Raw genomic sequence first — 21,507 nt, 5'->3', positions numbered from 1 at the left:
CTATTGTTCAACTTTCATCATGTCCCTCTGACAAATACGGCGGATGATTATTATACTCACTGGCTTTTGTTTGGGGTCTTGCACGTGGCCCATTTACAATGCTAATAGCCTGGCAATAGGATTATTATTAATGTATTTTCCGCTACCAAGATCGTGATATGCATCAGTCATTGTAAAAAGCCCTTGCTCGTGTACTACTCCTATAGCTCGTATTAATTGTTCCTTCAGAAAGACTTAGCGAGGCATATATCCTGAAAAGTTGTACATCTCATTATTATCCTGCAGTCCCGAATTCCAGTCCAGGAATTGATTCTGCCCATTAGTATCCATTGCCGGAGGATACATGTTCATCTGACCTGGCGATGATCTTGTTTCGACATGGACATCACGGTAGGCCCAGAGCTGTGCTGCCATTTCAGGCGTCATTCCACTCATCATGGGGATGAGGTCAACATTTTGATCAGACAGTAGCGGCTGCTGTGGTATTTGCTGTTGCTGTTGCTGCGCGGGCGACAGCTTCTGTTGTAGAGAAGGAGAACCTCCGATGCCCGGCCCAGCGGCTGGCAGCTGCTCCATCAAAGGCTGCAGCGTCCGTGGCAACACTGAGTTCCTGAACTCCGAAGAAGTAGACGAAACCCGTCTTACGGTCCTCACACTATCAGAGTGAGCCAGCATGCCCTGTCCGTCAAACATGCCCCCGGGGAAAATGGCGACGGACTGACTGTCCTCAGAGCCGTCATCAATGTCTACACCTGAGTCTGGGCGGGGAGCATTGCGGGCCAAGTGCCGGGGAGCCACAAAACGCGAAGGGGACGGCTCGTTCTTTCGGTTACTTCGGTTGGAGTAGGGCATCATTTGAGAGTCCGCGATGCACTGCTCGATGACTTGGATAAACTGGTTGCGATAAATGTTGCCGATAGTCTCCAGCGCCTGTTGAGTCATACCCTTGTCCCGGAGGCGATCTTCAACATCCTTAAGACTGTTCATGAACTGGGCTTGTAACTCAAAGTGCTCAATAACAGGGCAGAAGTCTGAAAATAGTCAGGAAAGACACACGACAACGAATTGTTTGTATGTTGCTCACCGAAGGGCTGAACCCTGTAGTCATCGTCGTCCGGAAACAAGAGGTTCCAGATTTCTCTCCACTGCACTTCTGGGGTCATGCCACTTGCTCGCTTTCTGCTCAGAAGCTTCGTCATTGTAGGGCCGTCAATACCTGACTCTGGATCATGGTCAGAGACATCACACATCTGCTCTCTGGGTAGACGCTGATGATCTCTCAGTTCCCTCTTGCTAGGAAAGTCTCGGTTGCAGCGATCACACATGAAGGACGACGAGTCATTGCGCTTGTGCTGCTTGACAATGTGTTGCCTACAATGTCTTAGTTCACGTTTCAATAAGACTCTACGGGGAGTGACTGACCGCAATTCCGCGAACTTTGGGAAGTAGGTCATCGCACACGAGTGGTACTCCCTGACATTAAACCGATGCGGATTTCTCTTTCGAAAGGGGCAGCTAAGGCGCAGGTTCTCATCTACCTCCCTAGGTGTTGCTCTTACTCTTTTGAAAGGGACACTCGAGTCGCCGTCATCGTCAGTCAGGTCGTCGCCGTCATCACCTCCATCCAGGCGGCCTGCCTCGCCCTTCTTTCGTTTACCATTCTGAGATCCCCGGCCAGATCCCGATCTCCTTGCTAGGGGCATCGAACCATTGGACGAGGTTGATGTTGTGTGTGTTAATTGTGTTGCGACAGGAAACCCTGCGAACGCAAATCTGCCGATGTCTTGCATGAACCTCGAGGCAAATTGCCGAAGGAATGACGGCGGCATGTTAACCTCCTCAAGCTCAACACCGTACGTCACCTGGAGGACATAGTCCAAGACGGCATCGGCCTCCTCATCAGGAAAGTCCACCGGGGTTGGCGTAGCTGGCTCCCACGCACGCGAAAGACGGTCGGAGCCAGAGTCGAAGCTCATTCGATCGCTCAGTGGCTGAGGAGGGATAGGAAAGGGTGCCTCACATGGCGACTCGGGGGTATCGTCCCGTGCCTGCGGCCTTGAACCCTCGTCAGTGTGGCTCTAGAAATGGCGCACGCACTTCAACCGCTTACCTTGGTGTCCCCGCAGTGTGATGCATGTCATTCTGCCCGTCATCTTCCGCCTCATCGAAACCCATGTGTTGGAGCGGGTCGTCCTTGTGCCCCGTGCCGATGGATTCCGGATACGCCGGAAATCTCTCTTCGTTAATGGAGTCCACGAATGTTGAACCCGAATCGCACGACTCCCGATACCGATGGCCGTTCGTCTTGGACCTTGTTGCGATAAAGGGAGTATGCAAGCGCTCTGGCCCGTCGATGTCAGGGGTGGTCGCTCTCGTGAATGTTGACGAGGTGGGAGACATGGGCATGGAGCACGTTGTTGCCGAGTCCGGGACATGTGTCGAGCTTATCGTCGAAGCAGTCGGCGACCGGTCGCGAAATGTCTTTCCAAATGCGCCGGATATGATCTTGAGACCTTCGGGACATTTTGACTGTTGATATTGCGGCTGCGACAAGCGGAAGTGATGCTCAAATGGTGAATGAATGACCCCTTCCATCTTGGCTTGCGTGGCAAGGGCTGAATCACGGCGAGGCAGCTTCCGAGGTCGAATCGGAATCTCGACCGTAAATGAGCGTTCGTCGTCCATCGTAACTGTGGAACGTGTTGAATATTCTGCACAGACTTGCCGAATTGATTCAAATGAAAGCCCAAATGACACTTATTCCTGTAGCTGTGGTTGCCCTTGAATCTTTAGACTTTCTTGCCCTCCCTTGCTTCGAAGCTCACTTCCCAGACGTCTTCCGTTACTTGTCGAAATTATTATAAAGATGAAATCAAACGATAAACGAGTGTTGAGAAAAAGTAGAACAACCTGAGAATTTGGGACAAGACTCGAAACAGGAAAACAGGAAATGACAACCCCCTCGCTCATATTGCTGCCTCATGGGCTCAGCCCCCCAAGCTATGCGGGTTAGAGTGCGGACTATCTGAGCATAACAAGGGTGGACGGCGGCGGAGGGCTGTGATTGGGTCATGACGGCGACCGTTGCTGACGCAAGAAACTAGTTTCTGTCATTGGACAATGGGGGCGTGGTGGGAGGATGCCTCCCCTATTTCTGGCGTGCAGAATGCAGCAGGCTGGCATGATCCCTCCAGTTGCATTGAAGAGCTGATTTGCTTATGGCGGGTGCCTCTATGAGTCTCCGACAGGTGCGGCAAGCAGAAACATTGTTTCCGCCAATTAAGCCTGTTAGACAGACTCAGATAAGCCTAGCATCTAGTCCCACCAGTCGGGGTCTTATATAACAGAGTAAATAGGGATCAGCGTGCTCGGTCTCAGGAGCCGCTGAGGCACCCAGTATACCCTGACGCTCGCGTCATCGATATGGGATTCCCAAAATCGGAAATCAGCCCTACGAGAATAATACCCCTAGTGCTGCAGTTCCACTGATGCACGCCATCGCCCCCTCTATGCAAGAAGTCGCTCGACTGGACCTGAAGCGTTCCAGCTTCAGCTGAGATCAAAGCAAGAACATGTAGTTGCCCTGTCGCAGGCCAGCCATCGGCCAGTCGAGGACATCTCGTTATTGGATAATGGCAACAAATGATGAATGGAGGGTGCGGATCAAATCGTTCTCTCAAGGGAGCGGAGTTGATGTTTTCAAGATGCCAGTGTATCTCTCGTTGAGGCTCACCGGCAAGTCCTTAGGGAGACTTCTTAGGCCATCGGTGTCTCGATTAGCCAGAGAAGGCGGATATAAAGAAACGAAGCGTCGGTAGTCAAGATGAAGATAATGACATACCACCTATCCGCTGAATTATAACCGTTACGATCCTCGAGAGATTCGGCGACATCTTTTAAGACCTCAAGCGAAGCTTCTGCACGAGCTAGCCCAATACTTGTCTTATCTACGTCTGCAAGTTTCAGCGCAAACACTATGCCGCACTCCAATACAGACTCTAGCCAAAGTATCCAGCCTTTTTCTAGTCTGTAAGCTGGATACCCTTTACCTCCGTATCCAAGCGACTGTACTAATGACGGAAACCAATAGGGTTTCCCAGAGCAGTTCGTATAACATTGTTCGATATATAAGAGGGCCATCCCCTTGGACTCCATTCAGTCAACGAAATGATACTCCTCGCATAAGTTGCAGCGACCCTATGAACTTGGACCTTGATAGGCTATTATGCCAAGCTCAGCAAGAGTCCAAGACGAGCAAGAGATGATGTCGGTCTTTCGACGAATGCGTCTCTGATTTCGATTACCTCATATTTCCAGGGGCAAGTTTATGTCATTGCATTTGACTAAAATATAATACTTAGTCAAGGGTTTGGGGTGGGATATAAGAGTGGCATAGTAGTTATGGTTTTATAATTAGTTTAGCAGCAGAGAATGGACATATACGGCCGTCATTGGCGGTCGATCAGCGATCATGTCTGATGTAACGACCAATGTATGTTTCATGGCTGCTGATTTGGCTGGCCTTCTCCCACGGGTATTCAATATGTTATTACACATAGATATATGTACGACAAAATGTACATGCAGAAGACCGAGTTCGAATATATACCGCGAATGCGCAATTAAAGCAGCCAATCCTACTTCCCTTTCCTGCGTCTGTTCATGCAATAGAGTCTGTTTCAAAAAGAGAGCGGACTTGATTAATGCATCAAACCTTTAATAGAAGAGCTCAACAGCGTCAAAGATCTGGCCGATAGTCAGAATATGTTGTCTTCGAATGGTGCGTGATAGATCTTACAACACTAGGACTCAGATAATCTGTGCCACTGCTACCAGAGATGACGGACAAAGTGATAATATTGGCTCCACCAACGAGTATACCGGCTGGAATACTGACATCGTAGACCTCGCCGAAACCGCGATAAGCACCACGAGTGACTCCACGAGAGTCAATCTTGGTTGGCGCAGCAGGTGCAGGCCCGGTCCAGTTGTTCACTTTGGCCTGGGGACGACCGCCGCCGAATGCAAGGGTGGTGGCAATACGGAGGGTGGCGGCGCCGGGAACAGAGGCGAGGGTGAACTTGATGGTTACGGGGTTGTTTACGGCGGTGAATACGGCCATGGGAAAGTCGGTAGCAGAGGAGGAGCCGACAGTATAGGTAAGGGGACCCCAGCTGCTCATGCGGCTATCAGAGGGGTGCATACGGAGCTGCTTGTCGGCGTTGCGGAAGCCGGTCGGCTGGCCGTCGTACTCACCGATCTTCCAGAGGCTGGTACGGGAGGTCAAGCCGCTTGCAATGTTGGCGGTGGTGCTCTTGCCGGCGGTGACAGTCACGGAGCTTGTGGCGACTTTGAACTCGGTCTGGTAGAGAACCATAGTGTAGGTACCAGGCTTCATCAGGGGTGAGGTGAAGGCGCCAGTGGAAGAGGCATAGGTCCAATACTGAGCGTTGGTATTGTACCAGTGGACAACACGTTGGAAGTTGCCGGCGATGCCGGAGGCGGTGCCAGAAACAGTGCCACGGCCAGAGCTGGCCACAAAGCCCTTGAGGCCCAGCTCGCTATAGAAAGCGTAGTTGAAATTATTGGGGATGCCGGAGCGGGAGAAGGACTGGACGTAAGGGCCGTGCAGACCCACACGGTAAGGCTCGGTTTGGACGTGCCCGCTGTTCATATAGTTGTAAAGGTTGGTGGAGTCACCTGCGTTGTTGGTGTTGATGTCACGGAAAAAGGGGCCGCCAGAGGACAGCTCGAAGCCGGTATTGGGCTCGACGGACACGCATACATGAATCTCTTCGGGGCTAGTGCCGTAGACGCAACGGACCTTGTCGTCAATGAATCGTTCGCTTGAATAAAATTTGGACCGGGTCTGGCCGTTGACGACGAAGACATCGGAGCCCTCTACAACCGCCGTTGAGCCGGCGGTGGTGGAGGCGGTGCCAAAGGGATATTCATTGGGGAGGATGTCTTTGTTGAGACGCGAGATCCAACGAAGCTCGCCGATGGATGGTTCAGCAGTGATATAGGTGGCCATGTAGATGCTGGAGTCACCCTCCTTGACGATAAGGTAGTGGGTCAGGGTCGAGGTGGTGCAGGTCACCTTAATGACCCTGGTGCCAGTACTCACAGTGACGGTGGTCGCCTCGACGGTAGCGGAGCCGAGGCCAGAGCTGATGTGGCTGCCCTTGCTCGCATACTGCAGCTCATGGCCGCGGTATCTGATGGAGTTGATATCGCAGCTCGACTTGGAAACCTGGAAGACGAGGGGGTTGGATGAGCCGGCATCGATGACAAAGTTGCTGCCCGAAGTGGTGACGCCGAAGGCTGCCAGGACTGAGGAAGCAAACGAGAGGATAGAGAAGAGGAAGACGTGAAAAAGAGTACTAGACGCCATTGTAGGCTACAATGAGCTGCCTTCCCGTCTGACGACTGCAGGGAATGAGAGGATGGCGAGGTTAGAATAAGGCCAAGCAGCACGAGAGACACTAAAAGAGCCCAAGAGAGCCTCCTTAAGAATCTTGAAGATGTGGGTGATGAACAACATTATAAAGTCAGCACCAGCACGCCAGATTTGGTGCTCGACGGCCAAGCAGTCCAGAGCTTGAAAGACCTCCCTCCTGGATTTGGCTTTCCTTCCTGAGATTCCATGGTCACTCGCCTACCAAAGTTGCCTCTTGAAAGGGCCTGCGACAGACTATATTGCCTTGTTGATTGGCGGAATCATTATATCACAAACCAGCGACAAGGGGTTCCTCATCGTGTATGTGCGAGGTTGACAGCCAGAAAGGGAAAAAGGAAGAGTGGCTGAACAGGGGTCCTGGATTGTCTGAGGGGCAGGGGGCGTCCGCCTTAAGTCCAACTCTGGGTGGGTGGGAAACGGACAAGAAAGAGGTGAGAAGTTATGATTGATGGGACTTTGAGATGATCTGGCAGAAGTCTGCTGCAGCCGTGTGCCGTGTCGTTCACATGGCAAATGGTGTCTTTAGCCCTCACGCCATTAGATGCCAGAACTGGAAATAAACATTCAGGGTTGCAGTGTTAATCAGAACCAGCAGTTCGCGGGGTGAGGGGTTGCGGGCACTGGAAGGCTTGTGCGCTGTACACTTTCGGGCGTTACTCGTTCGGACTGCCGAGTTGGACGCGTTCGTCCGAGGGGGGGTTGTACTCGGTTTTAGCTATAGCAGGGAGGAAGGCGAGAGATGACGGTAGTCTTGGTCCGTTGGACAGAAGGAGACAACTGCAGTCTGCAGAATGGTTATGCAACAGTGGCAGCCCACTGCATCTGTTCGGATGAACGACGCACGAGGAACAGACGACAGTGTCAGGGCACTTTACCCCGGATTTGAATCACAGCGACTGTGAAGCAGATGGGCTGCGGAGGCAACTTTGGAGAGCTGTTAATGCCACTGAGGTTATACACTATAAGCGAGCCCATGGAGAACAGGGTTTTGCGAGCATGTGAAGCTCAATTGATTGACGAAACGGCAGCCCGGCAAATTCGGGTGGACATGCCGAGAGGTAAGACGTGCAACTACGCCAGAATCTATGAGCTGCTATAATGTTTAGTTAAGGAAAAACGCTTGCCTAGTGGGACGTCGCAAGGATCAGAAGAGGATCGGCCGGATGACACCGTAAAGTAAAGTGGGTGAAGCCAGACAGTAAGGCCGGTATTCGTTATACTATAGTCCGTATATATAGGGTCATATCATGGGGGAGGACAACAAGTGGGCATACTTTAATCGCCAAACCGCAATGTCCCGGGTCAGTTACTTGCGCTCTGTACGGATATAAAGAGTACCACTGGGCTCCTCCCCATACTGGCGCTGGGCAGAAACAAATAAACAAACACAAGCAAAGCGGGGCGAGGGGGGGGGGGTATGTCTCTCGACAGGGAACGTGCTCCACACAGGAGAATCCGCTAAGCTTAATTTACCCAAGCTCCGTCCCCTTGGAGCTCCTATCACATCATCACTCTAGTAGCTATTATGTACAAGAAGGTAGTCAATGACACGCACTGCCCTTTTTTTTGTTTTTGGGAATGGTAGTTTAGTAGCTGTGTATCCAGACTACGTCTTGCCACGGGTGCGACGGAAACGTTACGGGCATTTCGAGCTACCCCTCCTTCGTAATTTAACCGGCTTCGCACGATTCTCCCAGAGACCATGTTGAAGGCGGTCTCGGTCATCTCGCTTACCCATTGACATTCTCTTCCTTCATTCCTAAATCGTTGCCTTGACTGGTGCTATATCCGTAAATGCCGTCGATCTGGACGCTCCAGTTTGTTGCCCCTCTTTCTTAGGTGTCAGGTGTCCTCATATCTGTAGGCTGATCATCTAGAATTCTATGTGTTAACTCAAGCCAATCGTGTCTTCTGCCCTGTGAAATCGTTTGATGGCCCTGGTGATAGCAGCTGATGTTTTGTTTCTCCTGAGCCTCAACTGGGCGTTCTTGGCAGCGTGGGGCGCTAGGGGCGCCTGTGGCGATCTACTCCACCCGGTTCGTCAGGCACAGAAGCACAGAACCTTTGATCACATTACGGAGTTTGTACCTGGAGAAGCGTTCTCTTGTCTTCTTTTCTTTGGTACCTGTGTGAAAGAATAGTTCTTTTTGCATCCAACGGTGCATGGTGCCATTGCTTGTTCCTCCACAAGCAAGATGGCACACCGGGATCGTTTTTAATTCTGAGTGTGAACTCTCTGAAGGGGAGGCTTGCAATAGAGGTGGAGGCATTGCCAGCCGAGGTGCAAAAGCAACACGCTGTAGGCTCAAACTTTAGTGATTCCCAGGGCTCACACATCAGTTGTCAGGGGCCGCTTGAGGAGTTGACGCTGTGACTATACTCTAGCCAGGGAAGATGCCAGGTTGTCGGCACTGGCTTGCGAACCATGGAAGATACAAAGAAGGGCGCGTGCCGCGTCTGAGATAAACATGAAGTGGTTCCAGGCGGTATTGCTCTGGAGCAGCTGGCTATCATTCCGATTGCGAAAGTATGGTTCGATCGATCAGCTGGAATGCGGAAATCTCTTCAACCTGTCTTGGACCGCCTCTGCTGTTCTGGTCTGGTTCAGACCTAAGGCACGACGCTCTCCCTGTAAGCCGTCACTTTTCTGCTTTATACCCTTTCTTATACACGAGAATTCTTCCATTAGAACCCGGCACTAATGATTGCTAAGTAGTTTCCGGGGCTTTATGCTCTTCAACAAATTTCCCAGCCCACTGATGAGCAGCCTTTCATTCTTGACATTTAAAAGATGACCAACATCCTTTTAGAGAGCCCAAAGACAAACCGTACCTCATAGTTTCCACAATCTTGTACTACAAAAGAATATCGGCGGTTTCGTCATACTTATTGTATTAAGTCTTTAATGTTCCACATCCCAACGTGGAACTATCTGGTTGGCCTGTTTGGTATCTAATAACATCGGATTTAGCAACAACGGAGGTTTGGTGACGATTTCATATCCACCCGAGTATGTGACAAATTCCATAAATGCTTAAACACTGGTTAACCAATCAGAATTTACCGCACGAGAACTCCGAGATACAAACGGTGACAATATCTCACGTCGGCGGCGGCGATGGTGTGGATTCGAGAGGCAGCAAAGACGAAGATGCCGGTATGATCCGACGCTGGGCGTTACTAGGCCTCACCTTTGATGGCTCTATGGCATCCGGAATGTGTTTCATCCGTTCCAGGATGCCTAATTCCTCCGAGCCATTCCGTCGATCAATTCAAATAACTTGATCATGCCGGAAACAATCTCATCCGAGTGATAGCCCAATTAAGAGCGATAATTTCATTACCAATAACTCTTTTTAGTTCGAGCCTTGCCTTTTCTCACCTGCCAGGTCGGGTGGGATCCGAGAGGCATGGGAAATTGGCGTAAAGGACGGCTTGGTGCCTTCAAGACGCTTCCAGCCCGTGGGGTTCGGATCTCTGGCTTAGACTATCCGGTCAACCCAGTCTAGGACTTCAACGGCTTCTATCATCCAATGAGATAGATAGTATTTCCAAAAGAATATAGACCATTGCCCTGACTCGGATGATGCTCCTCCGGATCGGGGCAGACCCGGCACTAGTGCCTGGCGGTCCACTAGCTCCAAGCTCGTAGGCATGAGACTAGTGCTAAGGCTTGACGAGACCATCTTTTCCTATTTGGTGCCAGTTGCCAAACATTCTCCATCGTTGGTTAATAGGGAAACCAATGTGTGACACATCATAGATAGGTTAGGTTGTGAGAGTAGTACCCTTTCGACATCTAAGTGGTTTCTCAAAGCATTTATAGACTGGACACCTCTTCCGTCTAGCAAGAAAAACCAAGCAACTTCCCTTTCTTCATAATATCACATCATAGTACAACAACTTCTTCAAAGTTCAACTACTGATCAAGATGCACTCCAAGATCATCCCTACCATTATTGCTGCAGCTGGTGTCGCAGTCGCCCAGCGCCCGACTGACACACCAATCTGCGACTACTACACGACAGCACTGTTGAAGAACAACACGGCCGAAAACCAATACACCCTGCTGACACTCCTCGTAAACACTGCTGTTATTGGAAATTGTAAGCTGTACCCAAGATTTGAGTTGAAAGACTTCCTGACTCTAACTCGTTTAGACACTACGCCAAACGTGGGAGTCAAGGTGCCCGGAATTCTAGCAACAGGTACCTACAATGGTGCAGAAGTCAACCTCCTCCCTTACTTCAATGGAGAACTTGCTTCTTCCAACAGAGGTGGCAGCTCCGGTGTTTCCGTCAATTTCTTGGATGGTGGTGGCGCGGCGCCTCTGATGAAGAACATGCCTGCCAACAACGACCAGTCTCAGCAATAGTGGGTAGCCCTGACCTGAAGATTTAACCCACTTGAAACTAACTCATGTCATCCAGTTTCCTTCTGACCCATCTCTACCAATTTTTCGGCGCCCTTCTCGGTTGCTCCAAGTATGGCATGGCTGGCTTCCCCCGATACGGCGGGTCTGCCTCCATGTATGAAGTGCACAAGTTCATGGACCTAGACGCGAATGAGCTCGGATATTTCATCGAGCAGGTTGCTCTTGCTGGGGCATCGTTTGGTGTCACCCAGGATGACCTTAAGACTGTTGGTATGGCTTTGAACCAGCTCTTCGGCCTCCGTTGTAGCCCTGCCGCTACGGCAATTCCTGAGCAGGGACCTCAGTTGCAGGCGATATGCATTGCTGACGACTGCCCTCTCTCACCCAACGCCGTCTGTTCCAGTTATCAAACAGCTGTTGAGCCGAAAAAGGCTACTGGGAACTCTACTGCCACTAGCTCAACATCGGCGACAACAGTATCCCCAAGCACAGTACCAACAGCCGGTGCAGTTATGCAGAGCGCAAGCTTAGCCATCATTGCTGGTGTTCTTGCCTGTCTTATCTAACACAAGAAGCGATAGAACAAGGAATGAATTGGTGGCGTGGTTCGATGGCAAGGACTTAGTGGAATTTTGCGTCATATATGTTGTTTATTCTCATGGCAATTCATTGTCTCATTTCAGGTATAATCACGCTCGAGGCACAGAAGCCTGCGTGAATACTTTGCATTGTACAATGTCCATATCAGACTGGCCAAGTGGATGAACTCACGATGCTCGTTCATCTTCGGTTATCTTTACAAGCTCTTCCTATAGACGAGTATGGTATCCTCAAACCATCATAGATGTTAAACTCCTCTCCTAGTATCCTACCAATGCCCGTAACTGTACTTGGCGTGAGGGAAATCTTCCTCGCGAGTGATCTTGACATGGTCGATTGGGCATTTCAGCTTGAAGAGATGAACGCCGTCGACCATAAGACTATGGCCCTATTACCTGTCATTGGCTCTGCCCATGATGATACCATGATGACGAAGGTAGAACCGGATACTAATAGCTCGCAGCGCCAGTATCATGTGAGCACAGTGGTGAGTATTCAACCGAATATAGGCCATGTACAAGGCAGAGGCCTTCCACTCCGTCGCGATTTGATTAGGCTCCAAGCCTTTCTCCATGATATGGTTGCGGAACCCGACGTTGTCCTTCTCGCACTCGGCAGTATAAGGGGCGACGAAGTTGATTGTTCCACGCTGATCTGTAAGGTTGGACATTGAGAGATCCTGGATGCCATCCAGATCCACCTTTGGATCTTCCAACACAGCGAGGTGAGGCGAAGGAAGGTACAGCTTAGGCAGCCTGTGATATTACAGAACTATTCCATAAATTATTGTAATGATGTGTGAACATAACCGAACGCCAAGCTAAGTTGCTTGTATGTTTAGCAAGTGAGAAAGCTTTCGTATCAATGATCGCCATTAGTGAGACCCTAGTTTTGAATTTCATATTGATATTCCTTTAATGGCTGACATTGGCTTAACATGTTGCCTCTGATCTTATATTGGCCGTCTGTTAGTCTGGCCAAAGTTTCCTTAAACGTAATTGGACATGGAGAAGTAACGTAAAAAGCGTTTTGAACGTCATGGAAGGGCACAATGCGTCGAGTTGATAGATGACTTGATAAACCATTGGTGGTGGAAAGCGAGATAGAAACATCGATATCGAGCATCGTATCAACTAGGACCTCACCACTAAAGCCATATCCTATCTGCATGCAATATCGTTTTTACGTGAGAGTCTCCTGATGCACAAGGTTCAACGTTCCATCGTACGTCCAATGGCGGCTTAGTTGGTATCGTCCAGAGCGTGTCACTAAACACCGATTGGTCATTCAGTCATCCCGAATGCAACATCCGACTCCTCCGAAGACTAACGTCAAACAAATCCAAGTTGCTTCAGCAATTTACTTTACGCTGTTAAAGGAAGTCGTCACCAGGCTCAGATTAGTGCGAATATGCCGTTTGCTGGCCAGTGCGCTGACACTCGGCAATCATTAGACCCGAGCCTTGACGTCACGAGTGGTGTAGTCGCAATAATTAGCGAATTCGGACCGGATGTCGGACTAGACAGATTGCCGAGCCTATACTCCGACACAATGTCCGCCAATGTCATTACATGCTACATGCTAATTACATCAACCATGATTTAACTCCTCATTTGTCTAATATACCATTCCAATCCAGCTGGTCTGTTGAATGTATGAGAACCCGCAGGCCTCGTGCACAGAAAGCAACATCTGCGATAGTCTAGAGCATTTCAGCGGAATCTTCTACTTTTGTCGAACAAATTTTGATTAATATGTCATCTGTCAAAGTCCTCATCTCGGGCGGGGGCATCGCTGGGCAAGCCCTGGCGTTCTGGCTGGCGAAGCTCGGCCACGATGTGACCGTCGTCGAGCGATCTGCTAGTCTTCGCATTCAGGGTCAGCAAATCGACCTTCGCGGCCAGGGAATCGAAGTGGTCCGCCGTATGGGCTTGGAGCAATCAATACGATCCAGGGTGGTCAACGAGGCCGGCCTCACATTTGTCAACCTTAAAGGAAAGCCGCGGGCTACCTTCGAAGCAAACAAGACCGGCGTCGGCAGGCAGGCGTTTACGTCCGAGTTCGAGATTATGCGTGGCGACCTGGTCCGAATTCTCTTCGAAAAAGCCAAAGATCTTGGGGTCAAGTACGTCTTTGGCGCTTCCATCGAGTCCTTTGAACAGGATCCAGACTCAGTTACAGCGCGTCTGTCCAACGGCACTACAGCCACATATGATCTCCTCGTTGGAGCAGATGGACAAGGATCCAGAACCAGACAACTCATGCTTGGCCCTGGGGCCAAGGACCCATTCTATCAGCTTGGTTTGCACATGGCATTCTACACCATCCCGAAGTGGAAGACGGATACCAACTACGCTACTGTCTGTGTTTCCACCAAGAAGCGAGTCATGATGATAAGAAACGACAACCCAGAGACGACGCAGGCCTACCTTAGCATCAGTCCAACTGACGACCAAACCGAGAAGCTACTTGTAGACGCTGAAATGAGCCGCGACGTCAAACGGCAGAAGCAGGTGTGGTCGGAGCTTTTTAGAGACGCCGGATGGCAGGCAGATCGCTTCGTGGACGCTTTGCAGGAAGCCGGCGTATCTGATGATTTCTATTCCGTGAACATCGGGCAGATTCGAATGAAGAAGTGCTACAAGAACCGTGTGGTGCTCATCGGCGATGCGGGGTACGCACCAAGCGTCGTGACCGGCCGCGGAACAACCTGTGCATTCATTGGAGCCTACGTTCTGGCAGGAGAGATCTCGGAGCACTGCTCACCGTCTTCTGGTAGAGTTTCTGATGGGGTGCCAGCCGCCCTTGAATCATACGACCAAAAAATCTTGAGCTTGATGAACACGGTTCAGGATGTCGGGATCAAGCCGTCTTGGATCTTTCCTAACTCACAATGGGCAATAACCATCTTCAATGGCGTTCTGTGGTTGATGATGACGTTGAAGATTGACAAGATCTTTCAGAGGTTTCAGTCGGATGATGTTGCGGAATGGAAGCTTCCACAATATTCTGGTCTTCCTTACGAGGACACTGAACAATCCAAGAAGGGAGGCAACTGAGTTTCAAGGAAAGAGAAAAAGGCAGGTGCGCTCATCTAAGTATATCGTTTATGGACCACGATTTCTTGCTTTTTTTATTGTTTCTTTGCTTAGTAGACAGTCTGCTTCTATTCTGTATTGCTTAATTACAATGAAACTGTTCGTTTCAACCACCTGGCCCCGAAGTTATTGAACAAAATAGAGAGAGAGTACCCAATAGTAACTGCTTGGCCAGATCTGGACTGGCACTGCGTGATAATACTGTATTTACTTTGATAATTAGAAAACCCAGAGTATACTGCAGTGTGAATTCCTTGACGCATAGAACAAAGGTTGCTTTCGGAAGCGACTTAAGAAATCAATTGCATCCTCAGAATATAATAAGTGGTCAACTACTCGTCAGAGCATCCGACCATTGAAAGCAACTCAGCCCGAATATGGCCAAGCGCTTTTACTTGCATTCCATGGTTATCGAAGTTACTGCCAACCAACCACTTCTGCAAGGCACTTTTTATCGACGGCCACTCGGTGTCGATAATACTGAACCAGCTCGTATCCCTCGATCTCCCCTTGATAATCTGATGGTTCCTTAAAGTCCCCTCATACACATACCCAAGCCGCTCCGCCGCCCTACGAGACGATGTATTCAGACTATTACACTTCCATGACACTCTCCGATACGGCAAAGAGCTTCCCCCCTGCACATCAGTCGGCTCCAACACATTCATCAACATCGTATGATGCGCTTCAGTCGCCGCTGCCGTCCGCTGTAGCGCCGGCGCAAACAACGCTCCAATCTCGATCTCACGGTGCATCGCACCAGCCAGCGAATATGCCATGAAGCCAAGGACCTCTATATGTCGGACTGAGCTTTCCATTCCCCCAGTTCCTTTCGTCGGGGCCAAGCATGCCGGATCAGCAAGAACAGCATACAGAATGACGTCTGGCTCTGCAGCTGCGTGTGCGACTTGTTTAAGCATATCCTCTTCCGAATAGACCTCGTCGAACGAGAAGTAATCCATCAGCCATGGATTTTCGAGTAGCTGGAGGTTGCGCCAGAAACTGGTCCAGTGATTCGATACTGACCAGGGTTCGAGCGTAACGAGGGAGCCGTGCAGAATGGCGGAGCCGTCCGGTCCAGCAGCGGAAAGAGTACTGACAACGGGGCCAAGTTCTGCACGGAGGATCCAGCGGGTTAGTGCCATTTGCGAAGAGTGGAAGGAAAAGTATGCTCTCACTTTTGTCAGGAAGATTTTCGCCGGGGAATCGACTCTTAGGGGACATGTTGAATAGCCTAGCGTAGAAAATGGTTGAGTTAGATGGACTACTCTGAGAGGGGAAAAGACAGGAAACTTCCGCGTCTTATGTATGTTTCCGTTCTGTATCTAAGATAATCCCGTACCTGTTTTCGATTGCTGACTGCTTTAACGCAATGTTATTCCTTGTATCCGGTGCAGAAATCAGAATCCTAACATTCACCCTTGCCTAATGCATGTGTACTGACCACAACCTTCCCTCCTACATACTTTTCTTGGCACGCACTGTTAGTGTAGGCCACCTTAGTTATACTATAACCACTAACAGCCACCTTTTAGACTAAATTTCTTCCTATGGCCCTAGCCACCAAGGCTAAGGCCCTAGGCCCCTTAGCCTAGGCCTTTTTATCTATAGCTATTACCTTAGACACCTTTAACTTATTTTTTCCCCCCCTTTATAATACTACTTACTTTAATACTACTATTTATAGCTTTAACTTTACTTAATAACTAGTTTACTTACTATAAAAGCGCTTTATCTTCTTCTTTTTACCTATAGAAGAGGATAAAGAGACCCTTAAATCCCTTATACCTTAACTAAGTATTTACCTAGAAAACTCTATAGTTAGTAATCTTTTAAATAAGATTAAAAGCCTCTACTATATTAGTACTACTTTTACTAATATAGTATAGTTAGCTTTAACTTAGCTTAAGTTAGAACTAGTTAACTAAGTAGTAGTCTACTACTATATACTTATCTTTACTAACTTCTTAAAGGATATTACCTATAGATACTTTAATACCTTAAATATTAATACTTTTTCCTAAAGCCTTTTAAAAACCTATACTACTACTACTTTCTCTACTACTAGCTATAAACAAAGAAAAGAGATATCTAATTAAGGCTCTTTAATCTTTTTACTAGCTTTATAAAAGAGGTCTCTAGGTCTATATATAAAGAATATATAAGTCTTTATTAGACTTCTTTTAAACTACTCTTTATAAGTAACTAATCTTATAATTATCTATAACTAACTTATAAAAGCTTATAAAATCCTAGTTAAGGATATTATAGTATTAACTTAGGTTAATAGTAGCTTTATAGTTACTTTATATACCCTAGGAATATAATTAGCTATACTTACTTATAGCTCTAAGTTATCTTAACTTTTTAATATAACTAGTATTAAGGGATCTACTAGTTAGTGTTCTTATATTATTTATAATATTCTTTATAATATTTACTTAGGATTTAATAATAACTTTATTTTTACTAAATCTTTAATAGTAGTAAAGATTAAACTTTAAGTAAGTAAGCTAGTTATCTAGGCTTACTTTACCTTTACCTTAAAAGACCTCTAGTTATAGTCCTAGGTTATTACCTTTAATACTCCCTTAGACTCTCCTTAGTTTTAACTATTTAGTAATACCTTTACCTTATAACTTAAGAAGAAGCCTCTTAGATAATACTAAACTTACTAAAAGTAGTATAAAGAACTAATATATAACTATTAACCTACTTACTTATACTATAGTAAGCTATACTTATAAGACTATAAAGCTAATACCTATAAAGCCTTTATCTAATATATTAACTACCTTAGCCTATACTACTTTAATACTAAACTATACTTTACTTACTAGAACAGGGCAAGATTTTAGGTTTTTCTTTAAGTAGTTTTTACAAGTGTTTTTCTAGCTAGTAGAGCCTTAATTATCCTAATTAGGACATTAAATACTAATTAAGACTAACAAGATAAATAGAAATAGAATTTAACACCTATAAGTTAACTTTACTTTTAACTATAACTTTATTATTATAGTAATATAATAGATCCTAGATATTCTTTTAATCTTATACACCTAATTAGGCCTTTTAGCCTAATTAAGCACTTTACCTACCTTATAACTATATAACTAAATAATAAGACCTTTTATATATAGTTTATACTACTTAGTAATAATAGTATTACTAACTAAGTTTAATACTAACTAGAGATAGACACTTAATTAATAAACTATAGCCCTAATTAGACTAAGGTCTATTAATTAAATTATTATCTTCTTAGATAAGGGTTAGTAAGTTACCTTTTATTTATAGGTACTTAGGGTACACTAGTAATAAGACCTTTAGGCAAGGTTATTTAGATTAGTTATATATATACTAGCTATCTTACTGCCTTATATATTAATATTCTACTTAGTTTTAATAGTGCCTTATAGTAGAATTAAACTACTAATCTTTTATTACTAGTAAATAGTAACCTTTTTTATAATAAATTAATAACTAAATAATAAAAACTAATATAAGAATAATAAAACTAACTAGACTAGAATAAAAAAATAAAACTAACTTAATTAGATATATAGGTATATATTTAATCCTAAAAAAGACCTAACTAAATAAAAGATAAAAAAGCAAGAATTAGTACTATTTACTAGTAGTATAAGAGATAAGACTAAGACCTATATACTAGCCTTCTTTTTTCCTTAATTAAGAAAGCTACTTACTATTATAGAGATAGTAAAGAATAAAGACAGTAAGAACTAGACTTAAATATAGAAATACTAAGATAGTAACTATATTACTAGAACCTACCTTCTTAGACTAAAGTATAATACTTAATAACCTTTATACTAACTAAATCTCTCTTTATTATATAATTTTATAGAACTATTAGCCTAATTAGGTTAAAACTAATCTTTACTTATAAAGAATAGTATTTTATAATTAATAAGACTATAATAAAGAAGTATATATAGGCCTTTAGCCTTAATCTTAGCTTATTTACACTAAGCTTTACTAGGAGATATAGTAATAAGTAAAGCTTTATACTTAAAAAGTATTATATAATACTTTTATTACCTTAGTTAAAGTTATTTCTCTTTAAAATAATAATATTAGCTTTTAGTAGTATTTAATATTTATTCTTCTTATAAAGACTTTTTACTAGTTATATACTACTATTCTTTAGTTACTAAGATACCTAATACTACCTTATTAGTCTTAATCTTTAACTTTAACTTAAATATATCTAATTAGACTATTCTTAGCCTTAGTAAGTCCTTCTAAGAATACTATAAGACCTAGGTACTTAACTTTAATTTAGACCTAGGATAAATAAAAGACTTTAGTACTATAGCCTCTTTAAAATATAGAAAAAAAAAAGAAAAAAAAGGTAAACTAGTTTAACTATTTTATTAAGTTAATAAGACTTTTTAATAACTATTAGTTAAATACCTCTTAAAGAATAACTTATTTTTACTATATATAACTATTATACTTAGTAAAATATAATAACTAAGCTAGTTACTTTTACTACTACTAACTAAGAATACCTTTAATATAGAACTAAAAGTCTTTATAGTCCTTAGCCTTATATATTTATTAAAATACTACCTCTTAGTTCTCTAAGAGTATTTACCTTTAATAGCTATAATATTACTTACTTTTTAAATAAGTATAAAGCTTTAGTAAAGTTAGCTAGTTACCTTAATTAAAAGAAGATAACTACTTTACTATAGTATTTACCTAAAGAATACTAAGTAACTATTAAAAGTAAAGCTAGTACTTATACCTAGGCTTAGTTAAAAGAATACCTCTTAAAACCTATAGCCTACTTAATAAAGAAGTTATCTTTTAACTTAACTACTATATTAAGGATTTACTTTAAGGCCTTTTAATTAAGAATAATAACTTAATAATAACTATAGAGCTATTTTAGAAGGTTAAAAGTATTTAAAAAAAGGCCTATGCCTAGGTAAAGCCTATTATACTTACCTAAGAACTAATTAAATTATTTATAAAGTAATATACCTAAGAGATAATTTAAATAGTAGCCTTATAAGTAAGTATAACTTTTACTAATCTTTTTAAAAAAGAAAACTTTAGCTTCTTTAAAAAGTATATATTAGCCTAGATTAGTTAAAAGATAAAATACTAATACTATTATAGAGATTTTAACACTATAACTATTAGTATACTTATTATAGCCTAGGCTAGTGTTCTTAAGACTAAGACTAGGTCTAATTAAGGTAATATAATAGTTAAAGGTATAATAAGAATAGCTAATGTCTATATTTTTATTAACCTAGTTATAAAGCTTTCTTAGAAGCTTAAAGCTTTAGCTATAATAATTAAAAGTAATATTAGAGAATAAAATATAATTAGTTATTTACTAGTAGTTACTTAGAACTATAATATAGTTAAGATATATAGTTAACTAAGGCTTTAGTTTCTTATACTTACTTTACTTATATCTTTCTTAAGGCCTAGTTTTATAGAAGGTAATCTTAATTAGTGCTAGTATAATAGGTAAAGAATTAATATATAGGTATAAGGAATTAATATATAGGTATAAGTCTTATATAGGTATAAGATGTACACTCTCTAATTAGTCTAAAAAACAAATGTTAGTATAACTAAATTCTACTAGACCTACACAAGGTAGCCCTCCCTTTCCTATCCCTCCTTATAATATCCCTCTTTATAATAAGGTTAATTTATTTAACCTTAGGTTTATCTATAGTATTTACTTACTATAGCTTTATAATACGTTCTATAGTATAAAATATAACTATTTTACTTTTCTACTATAAGTTATATCTTAAGAGAGCAACTAGTAATTAATTATAACTTACTACTATTATCTAGCTACCTACTATTATCTTCCTCCTCTAAAAGTAGTTATCCTAGTGTTAGCTAGTTCTATAGAGCTAGTAATCCTAAGAGGTAATATAACCTTATAGCTAAGCTTTTATTAAGCTTACTATAAGATATATAACCTCTTTTATACTATAAACTATATTACTCTAGTATAAAGCTAATACTTTACTTTACTTACTATTTCCCTAAAGGGATAATAAAAACTTAGTAGACTATTCTTTTTTAACTTTCTCTAGAGTATAACCTTTTACCTCCTTATAAGTAGTCCTAATAACCTCTTTATTTTACTATATAGTAGTTTAATAGTACTTTTAACCTTATTTAATAAGTTATTAAGACTAATTAGTAGCTAATAATAGTACTCCTTTAATAATAAAAGTATATTTATTAATAGTAAAAATAATAAGGTCCTTAAGCTAATCTACTACCTTATTTACTACTTTAATAATAACCTTTTCCTTAAAGTAAAGCCTCTTTTTAAACTATAGCCTCTTACTACACCTAAAGTAATAGATCCTCCTCTTCTCCTATAAGTAAAATCCTAAATTTACTAATTCTTAGTAATCTAGAATAAACCTTTAACGCCCTTTTTAATTAAGTTAATACTTTTATAAAGGCTAATAGATTTAGTATTATAAAGTAGTATAAATATTAGCACTATAGCTAGGTTATATAATATATTATTTAATATAATTAGTTTAGTAAGCCTAGGCCTATAGAAGGTACTAGTATTTAATAGTGTAAGTCCTAAAAGAATAGCTATAAATAGTAAGTAATTATAGAAGCTCTTTAAGAGGGGCAATAGCTATTATATTATTATTTAGACTCTTAGTATAGTTAGTATAACTATAGTCTTAGCCTTAAGGCATCTATATATCTTTTTTATTATAAGGTAACTTAGCCTATAATAGACACTATTAATATAATAAGCTAATAAGTTAGTATCTAGGTATATAATATATATACTATTATTTAAGAGTAGTTCTTAGATTCCTTATTTACTTAGTAAGATATTTATAACACTAGAGCTTATATAAACTAAGAGAAGCTAGATAAGTATTTACTTACTATAGCTTTACTTAAGCTATTTAATAAGTAAAATATCCTATATA

The 21,507-nt window shown here is 43.4% G+C and overlaps 5 protein-coding genes across 5 annotated transcripts; 2 read left to right on the top strand and 3 right to left on the bottom strand.

Moving 5' to 3' along the window:
* Positions 1-72: 72 nt before the first annotated feature.
* Positions 73-2,991, bottom strand: LY79DRAFT_570546 (uncharacterized protein). Its single transcript, XM_060559162.1, has 4 exons — positions 2,111-2,991; positions 1,423-2,055; positions 1,085-1,371; positions 73-1,031 (listed from the first exon to the last, which is right to left on the bottom strand). Exons 1-4 carry the CDS (start codon positions 2,683-2,685, stop codon positions 235-237), a joined length of 2,292 nt encoding a protein of 763 aa, XP_060408222.1. The 5' UTR covers positions 2,686-2,991; the 3' UTR covers positions 73-234.
* Positions 2,992-4,490: 1,499 nt separating this feature from the next.
* On the bottom strand, positions 4,491-6,520 carry LY79DRAFT_678354 (rhamnogalacturonase B). The gene is made up of 2 exons (XM_060564499.1): positions 4,799-6,520; positions 4,491-4,746 (listed from the first exon to the last, which is right to left on the bottom strand). The coding sequence occupies exons 1-2, from the start codon at positions 6,392-6,394 to the stop codon at positions 4,717-4,719; spliced, it is 1,626 nt and encodes a 541-aa protein (XP_060408221.1). The 5' UTR covers positions 6,395-6,520; the 3' UTR covers positions 4,491-4,716.
* Positions 6,521-10,265: 3,745 nt separating this feature from the next.
* LY79DRAFT_618051 (uncharacterized protein) lies at positions 10,266-11,717 on the top strand. The gene is made up of 3 exons (XM_060562019.1): positions 10,266-10,566; positions 10,621-10,834; positions 10,891-11,717. The coding sequence occupies exons 1-3, from the start codon at positions 10,392-10,394 to the stop codon at positions 11,399-11,401; spliced, it is 900 nt and encodes a 299-aa protein (XP_060408220.1). The 5' UTR covers positions 10,266-10,391; the 3' UTR covers positions 11,402-11,717.
* A 1,472-nt stretch (positions 11,718-13,189) lies between these two features.
* Positions 13,190-14,494, top strand: LY79DRAFT_527618 (oxidoreductase; the record flags this gene model as incomplete). Its single annotated transcript, XM_060555945.1, has 1 exon — positions 13,190-14,494. The coding sequence occupies one exon, from the start codon at positions 13,190-13,192 to the stop codon at positions 14,492-14,494; it is 1,305 nt and encodes a 434-aa protein (XP_060408219.1).
* Positions 14,495-14,865: 371 nt separating this feature from the next.
* On the bottom strand, positions 14,866-15,776 carry LY79DRAFT_642890 (GNAT family acetyltransferase; the record flags this gene model as incomplete). The annotated part of the gene is made up of 2 exons (XM_060562384.1): positions 15,712-15,776; positions 14,866-15,647 (listed from the first exon to the last, which is right to left on the bottom strand). The coding sequence occupies exons 1-2, from the start codon at positions 15,755-15,757 to the stop codon at positions 14,866-14,868; spliced, it is 828 nt and encodes a 275-aa protein (XP_060408218.1). The 5' UTR covers positions 15,758-15,776.
* Between the last annotated feature and the right edge of the window lie 5,731 nt (positions 15,777-21,507).

The sequence above is a fragment of the Colletotrichum navitas genome (genome assembly GCF_030913465.1).
Source record: "Colletotrichum navitas strain CBS 125086 chromosome Unknown LY79scaffold_114, whole genome shotgun sequence".
Lineage (NCBI taxonomy): Eukaryota > Fungi > Ascomycota > Sordariomycetes > Glomerellales > Glomerellaceae > Colletotrichum > Colletotrichum navitas.
Note: the sequence above shows the minus strand (reverse complement) of the source record. Positions and strands in the feature narration are given on the sequence as shown.

Coding starts and splice junctions, on each gene's coding strand:
- LY79DRAFT_570546 (XM_060559162.1), bottom strand. CDS start 2,685: ATGGACGACGAACGCTCATTTACGGTCGAGATTCCGATTCGACCTCGG. Junction 2,056..2,110: donor CACACTGCGGGGACACCAAG/GTAAGCGGTTGA, acceptor CGAGGGTTCAAG/GCCGCAGGCACGGGACGATA. Junction 1,032..1,084: donor CTACAGGGTTCAGCCCTTCG/GTGAGCAACATA, acceptor GACTATTTTCAG/ACTTCTGCCCTGTTATTGAG.
- LY79DRAFT_618051 (XM_060562019.1), top strand. CDS start 10,392: ATGCACTCCAAGATCATCCCTACCATTATTGCTGCAGCTGGTGTCGCA. Junction 10,567..10,620: donor CACTGCTGTTATTGGAAATT/GTAAGCTGTACC, acceptor TAACTCGTTTAG/ACACTACGCCAAACGTGGGA. Junction 10,835..10,890: donor AACGACCAGTCTCAGCAATA/GTGGGTAGCCCT, acceptor CATGTCATCCAG/TTTCCTTCTGACCCATCTCT.
- LY79DRAFT_678354 (XM_060564499.1), bottom strand. CDS start 6,394: ATGGCGTCTAGTACTCTTTTTCACGTCTTCCTCTTCTCTATCCTCTCG. Junction 4,747..4,798: donor ATTATCTGAGTCCTAGTGTT/GTAAGATCTATC, acceptor ACTATCGGCCAG/ATCTTTGACGCTGTTGAGCT.